We start from the raw sequence: 11,493 nt of genomic DNA on the forward strand, positions 1-11,493 counted from the left end.
TGGTGTTTGGCCAGCAGCATGCTGGGAAATGTTGCGTGCAGGGGGAAGATTAACGTCTGGAGCCGCTGCTGTGGGTTCGCCGCTGACCATGACCCTGTGAGAAACTCTGTAAGCCAATCAGCTTCAGCTCCGTGACCATTTGGGGAGGAACAGATTGTCTTCGTTAGCACCTCTGTGGCTCGCTGCGTCCTGTTTCCATACAGTACATTTTGCTCTTCAGGATCCAACCTGCCTTGTGTCGAGAGCTCAGGCTGGTGGAGGTGATGTGATGGTGTGGTGGAGGTTTTCTCGGTCACAGTGTGAACAGGGGCCATCAGGAGCCAAACTCACATCAGTCACATCAGCTGCTGATTTCCAACGAGTCCCCTCACTTCTCCCAGCTCCTGCAATCACTGCCGGGGCTGCAGAGGTCACAGACATGTTAGCACGCTACACTTGCAGGTCCTCATTAGCCAGCAAGGTCAGCTCAGCTGTGTGGGACAGGACCTTCCATCTTGACCCAGAGGATTGTGGGTAAGGAGGAGGAAGAGGGACAGACAGTGACGGAGCAGGAAAAACAAAACAACATCCTCGAAATAGCGCGATGATCCAACAACCACGTCATTTGAAGCACAGTGAGGCCTTTACTGTCAACGTGCCCTCACCTTCACTGAGCCTGCAGACAGTCGCACAGCACTGAATAAAATGTGATAACATATGAATCACATTGATCTGGGCGATCATTTGAAAATATATTTCTTGTTTTGTTGACATCTGACAGTTTGCATTCTATACAAACGTGTGTGTGTGTGTGTGTGTGTGTGTGTGTGTGTGTGTGTGTGTGTTTGCTTTGGCAGCGTCCTGCTCTCCACAGATGGCAGCTCTCTGTGTGAAGCCTCCACTGAGGACCGTCAGCATGGCTGAAGCTTCCCAGACAAAGAGGACCGGAGCCGTGTGATCCCACAGGACGGAGCGTGTCATGGAGAATCCTACAACGACAGATCGACAGGCGACAGATCAGCTGCATGAAGCTGCGTGTGGGTTTCTTCAGGCCTGACGACTCACTCGCACTGAAAGGTGAACTCGTTTCATTAAAGTTGTTCTGAACGTGGACTGAAGGCAGAGGTTGCTGCGAGTTATTTGTCTTCAAACATGTTTGGACAATATCACACCTGATTGGTCAGGTGACAACCACCGTGTGAAGTCCACATGACTGTGGGTTTCAAACAGCTGCAAAAATTTAGACCCTGCTCTGACTGACCAGACATGAGGGACATATGGAAGATTTCCATGTGAGCAGTGAAGGCCTGTGTCCTTCACAGCGTCATTAAACAAATGTGGAAAAAGCCCCTTTGCACTGTGGGAAACGTAGACTGCTCTCAAACTATGTCATGTGACTGAAGGAGAAAGCATGAAACACGGCTGGGCTCGCTCATGTGTGTTTGACCTCGTAACCTGCCACCCAGATTTACCCAGAGATAAGGTTGTGTGTGTGTGTGTATTTGTACATCTATCTTTGTGAGGACTAATTCAGGTTAGACCTTACAGAGGACATTTTGGGAAAGTGAGGACATTTTGGAGGACTTGGTTTTAGGGTTCAGGTTAGAATTGGATTTTGGTTAGGATTAGGGTTAGGGGCTAGGGAATGCATTATGTCAATGAGTGTCTTTACAAAGAAGAACAAATGTGTGTGTGTGTGTGTTTGAGTTTGACTGTGTTCTGTGGACACTGTGCTGGATCAACAGCTACCCCTGCTGGCAGACTGGAGTCACTGCAGGTGTCTTCAGCCTGCTGTACCCAGAATGCCACAGGACAGGATGCTTGTTTCCGTGTGTGTGTGTATGTATGTATATATATATATATATATATGCAATGAAAGAGAATACCTTTACAGCACCACTGTACTGAAACAATGACTTCTGGTTTATTTGTGATCTCCTCTTAGTTTTATGTAAAAAATTCATTTTTCAAATTTTTCCACTTACAATCATTATATAGAATTTTTAGAAACTATGAAGAAAACAAGCAAAGGATTCAAAACCAACGTACTTTAATGAATGAGTCTGGAAAGCACGGCTGCAGTAATTATAATGCAATTAATTATCAATTAAAACAGGTTTACACTCAACATAAGCACTGAATGTGAACATTTGTTCCCTTGAATCTAAGTAAATCATTTCATTCAAAGAAAAATCTGTTTTTCATTGTTTGGTTATTTTGTCCACTTCCATGTTACAGAATCAGAATCAGAAAAAACTTTATTAAAATTCTTTGGTTACGGACAAACTCCCAATTACAAATGAAGAAACTGCATAAGTTTTTTTACATAAGAACTTTTCTGATGTAAATTTACACTGTGGGTTTAAATTGTAAAGATTAATTTAATTTGTATATTCATGGAAGCGTCATCACAACAAAGATCAGGCAGTTTGATTGACAGGAAAGATGATCAAAGGGGCGGAGTTTTTACCACCATCATTGTTACAGGGACTGAAGTATGGGTGGAGTTTCTCAGTGAAGGAGCAGCCAGTAAAGGAGAAGATGAGAGCTGCAGCATCTACGTCATAAAAGGAGACCAGACCCTCCTCATAATCCACAAACACCCCCACATTCTCAGGCTGAGACTTCAGAGACAGACGGACTGAGGGGTCAACAAGAGCTTCATACTCATTTCTGTTTCTCAGAATTATAGTCCAGTAACCATGTTTGGGACTCAGTGTGACGTCTCCCTTCCTGCTGATCGACTCTCTGGCCACTCCTAAATCCCATTTTATCTTCCCTTTCACCTGAACCTCAAAGTAAAATCTGCCTGAAGAGAAACTCTGTTTTCCTAAGACACATGGACACATAGAAAATCTCTCAGGGCTGTTTGGCAGTTTTTTCTTTACATCACCATGATTTACTTGTTTCCCATCATCAGACAGGATGAGTTTAGGATGAGCTGTATCAGGATCAAGAGTCACATCCACTGCATACTGCTGGACCCTCTTCAGCTCAGCCTCAAACAGCTTCTTCATGTCTTGACTGAGCGTCTCCTCCAGCAGAGCCACAGCTTTCACCACAGTCCCCTCATATGATGGTGGACGGACTCTGACCTCTGTCCAGTCCTTGGTGGGTGGAGCAGCTTTCAGGGATGTGAAGTTTTGGAGGAGGTGGAGGTGGTCTTCAGAGAGTGAGAGCTGCTCCACCTCAGAGCTTCTCTTCTTCAGCTCCCAGATTTCCTGTTCCAGCTCTGTGATGAAGCCTTCAGCCTGTTTCTCTGTGCTTTTCTGTTTCTCTTCCATCTCCTCAATGAGCTTATTCAAGCTTCTCTGAACAGACTCCATGAGAGCTGTGAAGACTCGAACACCTTCTGCGATCTTACTCTCTGCCTTTTCCTTGCTGAAGTCCACTGACTGTTTGATCTCCTGAATCTTCAGTCGTCTCTCCTGGATCATCTGCTGAATCTCAGCCTCTGTCTTCCCCAGCTCTGCCTTCTTTCCTTCATATTCTTCTTTCACAGGAACAAACTCATGTGTCTTGTGGTCTAACACAGAGCAGAGCACACAGATACATGTCTGGTCGGTCTTACAGAACAGATCCAGAGGTTTGTCGTGCTTCCTACACATCCTGTCTTCCAGGTTGTCCACAGGGTCCATCAGCTGATGTCTTTTCAGACGTGAAGCCGTCAGATGAGGCTCCAGGTGAGTCTCACAGTAGGAGGTCAGACACACCAGGCAGGACTTCAGGGCCTTCAGTTTGGTTCCAGTGCAGACGTCACAGGGAACTTCTCCTGGTTTGGAAACTTGTTGCTCTGAGCTGCTGCTGCTGGCTTCCTGTTGAGCTTCCTGTCTGAACTGAGCCACCATCTCAGAGATGAAAGTATTGACCCTCAGCTCTGGTTTTATGTAGAAAACCTCTTTACACAGGGGACACTGGGACGGGACATTCATGTCCCAGTGCTGAGTGATGCAGTGTTTGCAGAAGTTGTGTCCACATGGTGTGGAGACTGGATCAGTGAACACATCCAGACAGATGGAGCACAGGAACTGGTTTTCAGATCGCAGGTTGCTGGCTGCAGACATGTCCACACACTGAGGACAAAAGTCAAAGTGTGAAAAACAATTCAAGTATAAATTTATTCATTATTGTTGAGTTCCAACGTTATGAAGAAAAAACACGGTTTAATTCTACAGTTGAACGTAACTGAACTTCCTGTTTGTGTTAACGCTGTTTGTTGAAACACAGTAAATATGATCAGCTGTACTCACCAGTATTTGAGCCGTTGTTGAGAATATCCTGATGAACTCGGTTTAATTTCAGACAGAAACACAGAGATTTGTCTCGACTGCAGCTCTGCTGTCGCTCTGATGAACTTTCACTTTCTTTTGATCAGTGTGATGTTGAAGCATTCCTTTGTCCAGTGTAGCTCCACCTGTTTGGGAGGTTTTGTTTCCTCCTTCAGCTTCAGACACGAGTACAGAAACATACATTTGGATGAAGATGAGTTTAATCTTTAGGGAAACTTGTGACTTATTTCATCAGCTGTTTTCTACAGGTCTGCAGTGATCCCATCATCAGTCCACAGTTCAGCTCACTAACTGTATTATAATGTTCTAACCTCTTCATGTGATTCTTGGATCTGCTTCTTTCCTACAGTTGTGTCTGAGTCAGACGAGGACGTTGAGAGGTGTGTGCAGTCTGTCCAGGCCTTTAACACACTCTCCTCTGTCTGAGGTCTGCTGTTATTCTTACTAACAGCAGACCTCAGGTGTCTGACTGCAGGTGAGACTGAGAGGAACAGCAGGTTTTCAGACTGAGTGAGTGTGTGGTCTACAGGGGAACAAACACAAGAACCACTGAGAATCATTTTAATTTCCATCAGTGACAATACTGAACAGCAGAGAACAGACAGAGGTTTAATAAGCTGCAGTTACTCTCAGACCAAGTCATTTGCCTCACTCAGTCATGTGTTGCATGTTGTCATAAAACATCCCTCATGTCCATCGTCTCAGCCTGTGCTCAGTGTCACCTTTCTCAGAAACTCCAGTGTTGATCATTTAGGGCTGGAGAGTCCCTCAGGACACAGCTGTATGTCTTCACCATAAGAACAGGACGTCATGTGCCACCCTGCTCCACAACACTGAAAATAAAATGTGCAAACAATTCAAATATACTGAAAGTTCCAGAATGAAAAGTATCACTATGCAGTGAACACGTCCAGCAGCAGTGAGAGCAGCAAAGTAAAACTGTCCTTAAACAGTTCCTGTATGAGTCTGATCACAGGAATGTTGTCGGACATGAACAACAAGTCGTCATGTGGAAGAAACTAAAGTCGAGGTTTGGAAAAAATCCTGACGTGACAACACTGAACTGTCCTCTCACAGCTTTCATGATAACATTTCACCTGGTGGCCTCACAGGTGATACAGCCAGAGACTCATCAAACTGAACACGATTATAGAGTCACCTAGAAGTACCCCATGGTGGTGGTATGCCTGCGGCTGGTGCCTGTTTGTAGCAGATGTAGAGCTTATGGGTGTTTTGTAGTGATAATGGCACTGTTTGGGAAGGTTAGTGTTGGGTGTTCACAAGATCACAGTGATGTACCGGTCACATACTCAGCATAGTCCTGTCGCTGACGGAGGAGTCCTCCAGAGTGGCTGCCGGGTATGGGGACAATGAGATGAGGTCTGAGTGTCCATAGTGGGGGCGGGATGCAGCCCTGTATGCACCGCGTATGTTGCTGTAGACGTGATCCAGCGTGTTTCTTTCACAGGTGGGAAAGTCCACGGGTTGATAATACTGAACTGGTTAAAGTTGCCAGCGGCAATGAAAGCAGCGTCAGGGTGAGGCGTCTGTAGTGATGGGTAGATGAGCCGTCTGTAGTGATGGGTAGATGAGGCATCATGAAGCGTTTCGACTCATTGCCAAACTGTATTGATACTGTGTCGATACTGTGTCACTGAATACTGACACCTGCTGGACCTTAAAAATCCTACAGGCAACCTACCTGACAGACTCAACTGACACTGATTTGATGACCTAGTATTTACAATAATATAAGTCATTGTATTTTATTTTGTATTATTTCATATCTTCATTTAAATTTAAAATATCTTTGATATTTTTAGATGCAGTCAATAAATAATGTGAACATGTATCATAACGTGAAGATCTAAGTGAACGTGTTGTGAATGAGGATGCTTGTGGACTGGGATCTTTTTTGCAAATTTTTATTCCATAATTCTTGATGAATTTGACGATGAACCGCCAAAGATCAGAGATTCTTTTGGCAGATTCATCCCGTTGACCTATGCGCTTCCTTATAAACAGTTTGGTGCGTCAGTGTCAGTTCGAAACACTTCCTGTATCGGTCACTTGACTTTCTTACAGCGATACGCGCACCGACACGGGGTTTTGCTCTATGAGCTCGACGCATGCGCCGTCGCATCGGTGTTGCCTGACCCATCAGTAGCCGTCTGTAACGCGCCGATGACGCCGTGCAGTTGGCTCGCGGCGGGGGGTGGGTGTAAACAGAGGCCAAACACACAGCACTAGATTCTCTCTGTAGATAGCAGGGACGACATTTCAGCTGTAAAAACTCCTTATCTGGAGAACAATGCTGGGGAACAGTCCGTATGTCTCCACACCACGAGTTGTTATCTCCCGCTGTGTTGTGACCCAGGCTCTCAGCTCGTCCACTTTGTTTTCCAGGGACCGCACGTGAGCTAGCAAGAATCTGGGCAGCGGCGGTCTGCTAGCGCGAGCTGTTAGCCTAGCACGGAGCCCTCCCCTCTTGCCTCGCTTGCGTCTACGGTTGCCACGCGCTCTGCTGGGGTCACCTCGCTCGCTCACGGTCGGTGCTGTGTGAGCTGGTGATATCCAGCAGTGCCTGTCTGTTGTGTGTTAGCGGTGCATGGCGTCTGTGCACAGCAGAAAGAGCAAGAAGCACGGAAAAGAAGGACAAGCCGGCACTCGAGAGCGGAGCGGGCAAACACGTCCGCCACGGAGGGCGCCATGTTGCCATGACACATTCTGAAACACATTTGCATCAATCTAATCAGTTCATTCTTGATTCACCGTCAACATTTGTGCAGTCTGAAGACAATGCCTCAAAGTTTTTTTTTGATCACCTGTGTGTGTGTGTGTGTGCGTGTGTGTGCGTATATGTCCTGTAGATCAGCCAGTAGTGAATCTCAAACTGTGACAGTTACTTGATTCTTCACATGTAGAAAGAAAACACTTTTTAAGACAAACATGATTTTATTTATAAGTCAAATTAAATGAAATCCAGCTGATTTTAAATGTCCTTAATCCTGAGATGAATATAAATGAACAAACAGAACAACACAACAAAAAGCTCAGTCCCACAAACAAGAACGTCTCAGGCTCAGAGGACAACAACAGGGTGTTTCCAGTCCTCTACAGCTCTGCAGTGATCCCATCATCAGTCCACAGTTCAGCTCACTAACTGTATTATAATGTTCTAACCTCTTCTTGTGATTCTTGGATCTGCTTCTTTCCTACAGTTGTGTCTGAGTCAGACGAGGACGTTGAGAGGTGTGTGCAGTCTGTCCAGGCCTTTAACACACTCTCCTCTCTCTGAGGTCTGCTGTTATGCTGACCTCTGCTGGACCCAGGGGGAAACACATCTGACAAACCAATGGGCGCGTTGTAGGTTGGGGACTGGCTAAAGAAGTGAGCAATTCTCCATTGACCCCCATGTTAAAATAGCCAACTTTACAGCCTAAAAAAACACATTTACAGCCTGGTACATTTTTTTGTTTTTGGTTTCTATTGATAGTTTCCACCTCTGTGACCACTGTGGGGGCGGTGTACCACAACCGTGTTAGTGTTATTTAGGCTTAAAGTTCTTACAAAAATTAGGGCGTGGTTACGTTGAGTGACAGCCCATAGACAGGCACTGGCAGTTAGCTCTTTGCTAAAGCATCGGCTGGGCTAGGCGGCTACATCCAGAGGCCTCCGGCTACCTCCAGCGGTTGACAGGGACTGCAGTGTCCGTGTTTGTTTGCCAATGTTCGGATAGGTTGTTGTGACAGTATGGTTTGTTGTAGTGTAGACTGTACTAACCGACCGTCGAAGGAGTGTGTGTTGCAGTTTTTTCGGTAAGTAAATTTCTCACTATTTTACCTGGATGTTTGCACTAATTAGCATGTATTAGCATATTTTGCCGCTGGCTTATGACTTCATTGCCGATTTCTGGTCGCTGCTGATACAGATAGAGGACCGGAGCAGCTAATGTTAGGAACGCTGCTGCGGTGTGTTCCGTGCTCTCAGAGTTCGTTTATTGCGGGAATGCTAGGCTACAATTTTATTTGGTCTCATTTTTCTGTTTAAGAAGTCCGACATTACATGGACAGAGCAGCTCCGTCAGTCAGCGGCTGCTGCAACTGTAATTGGATAGTGGGTGAAAGCCGGTAAATATTGAATATTAAACTTTTTAAATATATTATTATCATTATTTTTATTGTTATCATGAATAATCAAACTGAACATGCTTACAGAGTCAAAAAGTTACAGGAAGTGGGAGACAGTGTTACCATGACAACTGTGCTGCTCTTCACTGACAGGGTAGAGGACATGTAGATTTTCAGCCTCTGGTTTATTCATCAAAATTCAAATCCAACATAAAATAAAATAATAATGAAATAATGAGCAATAATCACATGGCTGCTTCAGTTCTTATCAAATTCAAACAGGTTTACACTCAACATTACCACTGAATGTGAACGTCAGAACAAAGATCAGGCAGTTTGATTGACAGGACAGATGATCAGAGGGGCGGAGTTTTTACCACCATTATTAAGATAGGGACTGAAGTATGGGTAGAGTTTCTCAGTGAAGGAGCAGCCAGTAAAGGAGAAGATAAGAGCTGCAGCATCTACGTCATGAAAGGAGACCAGACCCTCCTCATAATCCACAAACACCCCCACATTCTCAGGCTGAGACTTCAGAGACAGACTGACTGAGGGTCCAGTACAACCACTGTACTCATTTCCATTTCTCAACCATATAGTCCAGTAACCATCTTTAGGAGTCAGTGTGATGTGTCCCTTCCTGCTGATCGACTCTCTGGCCACTCCGAAATCCCAGTCAGTCTTCCCTTTAACCTGAACCTCAAAGTAAAATCTGCCTGAAGAGAAACTCTGCTTTCCTAAGACACATGGACACAGATCAAATCTCTGTGGGTTGTCTGGGAGCTTCTTCTTCACATCACCATCATTTACTTGTTTCCCATCATCAGACAGGATGAGCCAGGGATTCGCTGTATCAGGATCAAGAGTCACATCCACTGCATACTGCTGGACCCTCTTCAGCTCAGCCTCAAACAGCTTCTTCATGTCTTGACTGAGCGTCTCCTCCAGCTGAGCCACAGCTTTCACCACAGTCCCCTCATATGATGGTGGACGGACTCTGACCTCTGTCCAGTCCTTGGTGGGTGGAGCAGCTTTCAGGGATGTGAAGTTTTGGAGGAGGTGGAGGTGGTCTTCAGAGAGTGAGAGCTGCTCCACCTCAGAGCTTCTCTTCTTCAGCTCCCAGATTTCCTGTTCCAGCTCTGTGATGAAGCCTTCAGCCTGTTTCTCTGTGCTTTTCTGTTTCTCTTCCATCTCCTCAATGAGCTTATTCAAGCTTCTCTGAACAGACTCCATGAGAGCTGTGAAGACCTGAACACCTTCTTCGATCTTACTCTCTGCCTTTTCCTTGCTGAAGTCCACTGACTGTTTGATCTCCTGAATCTTCAGTCGTCTCTCCTGGATCATCTGCTGAATCTCAGCCTCTGTCTTCCCCAGCTCTGCCTTCTTTCCTTCATATTCTTCTTTCACAGGAACAAACTCATGTGTCTTGTGGTCTAACACAGAGCAGAGCATGCAGACACATGTCTGGTCGGTCTTACAGAACAGCTCCAGAGGTTTGTCATGCTTCCTACACATCCTGTCTTCCAGGTTGTCCACAGGGTCCATCAGCTGATGTCTTTTCAGACGTGAATTCGTCAGATGAGGCTCCAGGTGAGTCTCACAGTAGGAGGTCAGACACACCAGGCAGGACTTCAGGGCCTTCAGTTTGGTTCCAGTGCAGACGTCACAGGGAACTTCTCCTGGTTTGGAAACTTGTTGCTCTGAGCTGCTGCTGCTGGCTTCCTGTTGAGCTTCCTGTCTGAACTGAGCCACCATCTCAGAGATGAAAGTATTGACCCTCAGCTCTGGTTTTATGTAGAAAACCTCTTTACACATGGGACACTGGGACGGGACATTCATGTCCCAGTGTTGAGTGATGCAGTGTTTGCAGAAGTTGTGTCCACATGGTGTGGAGACTGGATCAGTGAACACATCCAGACAGATGGAGCACAGGAACTGGTCTTCAGATCGCAGGTTGCTGGCTGCAGACATGTCCACACACTGAGGACAAAAGTCAAAGTTTGAAAAACAACGATTCAAGTAATGTAACTGAACTTCCTGTTTGACTGAACCTCTAAGTTTGTGTTAACGCTGTTTGTTGAAACACAGTAAATATGATCAGCTGTACTCACCAGTATTTGAGCCGTTGTTGAGAATATCCTGATGAACTCGGTTTAATTTCAGACAGAAACACAGAGATTTGTCTCGACTGCAGCTCTGCTGTTGATCTGATGAACTTTCACTTTCATTTGATCAGTGTGATGTTGAACCTTTCCTGTGTCAGTGTAGCTCCACCTGTTTGTGAGGTTTCATTTCCTCCTTCAGCTTCAGACACGAGTACAGAAACATACACTTGGATGAAGATGAGTTTAATCTTTAGGGAAACTTGTGACTTATTTCATCAGCTGTTTTCTACAGTCTGAGTTTGTTTCAGTTCACTGAACAGATTTCACATAAAAAGCTCAGTCTCACAAACAAGAACATGTCTCAGGCTCAGAGGACAACAACAGGGTGTTTCCAGTCCTCTACAGCTCTGCAGTGATCCCATCATCAGTCCACAGTTCAGCTCACTAACTGTATTATAATGTTCTAACCTCTTCATGTGATTCTTGGATCTGCTTCTTTCCTACAGTTGTGTCTGAGATGAGGACATTGAGAGGTGTGTGCAGTCTGTCCAGGCCTTTAACACACTCTCCTCTGAGGTCTGCTGTTATTCTGACCTCTGCTGGACACAGGGGGAAACACATCTGACTTGTGCAAACTTCAGAGACTCTGAGGTACAGACTCCAGTTTCAAAATAAAACACTTCCTTAAAATGCTTCTTCTTTCAGCTCTGGATTTATCTGCAGTGGAGCTGAACAGCAGAGTAGCTTCATTCACCACAAAATGTATTTTCATCCACGTTACAGTGTCTGACTGTCAGGAGTAACCCCTAAAGGGCTGTTTTCTGAGCCCTTTTGTTTTGAACCCTTTTGTGGACTCTAGTTTAAGTTTTGTTAGTAGTTCCTGTTTTATTTTGAAGAGTTGGCCCTTATGTTTCTCGTCTTGTTCTACTTCCTGTCTTTGTCTTCTTTCCCACCATATGTGATTGTCTGCCCCGCCCTAATTGGTGTCAC

General features: G+C 45.4%; 2 protein-coding genes across 3 annotated transcripts; both read right to left on the minus strand.

Annotated features, from left to right (window-relative positions):
• Nucleotides 1–1,969: 1,969 nt before the first annotated feature.
• LOC121180201 (E3 ubiquitin-protein ligase TRIM21-like) lies at nt 1,970–4,345 on the minus strand. Of its 2 annotated transcripts, XM_041035410.1 has the most exons (3): nt 4,230–4,345; nt 2,597–4,052; nt 2,400–2,558 (listed from the first exon to the last, which is right to left on the minus strand). In XM_041035410.1, the coding sequence occupies exons 2-3, from the start codon at nt 4,041–4,043 to the stop codon at nt 2,542–2,544; spliced, it is 1,464 nt and encodes a 487-aa protein (XP_040891344.1). In that variant the 5' UTR covers nt 4,044–4,052; nt 4,230–4,345; the 3' UTR covers nt 2,400–2,541. The 2 variants fall into 2 exon arrangements, with proteins under 2 accessions (XP_040891343.1, XP_040891344.1); XM_041035409.1 differs by having other exon boundaries at nt 1,970–4,052.
• Nucleotides 4,346–8,644: 4,299 nt separating this feature from the next.
• Nucleotides 8,645–10,606, minus strand: LOC121180204 (E3 ubiquitin-protein ligase TRIM21-like). Its single transcript, XM_041035415.1, has 2 exons — nt 10,510–10,606; nt 8,645–10,378 (listed from the first exon to the last, which is right to left on the minus strand). The coding sequence occupies exon 2, from the start codon at nt 10,367–10,369 to the stop codon at nt 8,726–8,728; it is 1,644 nt and encodes a 547-aa protein (XP_040891349.1). The 5' UTR covers nt 10,370–10,378; nt 10,510–10,606; the 3' UTR covers nt 8,645–8,725.
• Nucleotides 10,607–11,493: the final 887 nt, after the last annotated feature.

The sequence above is a fragment of the Toxotes jaculatrix genome, chromosome 4 (assembly GCF_017976425.1).
Source record: "Toxotes jaculatrix isolate fToxJac2 chromosome 4, fToxJac2.pri, whole genome shotgun sequence".
Lineage (NCBI taxonomy): Eukaryota > Metazoa > Chordata > Actinopteri > Toxotidae > Toxotes > Toxotes jaculatrix.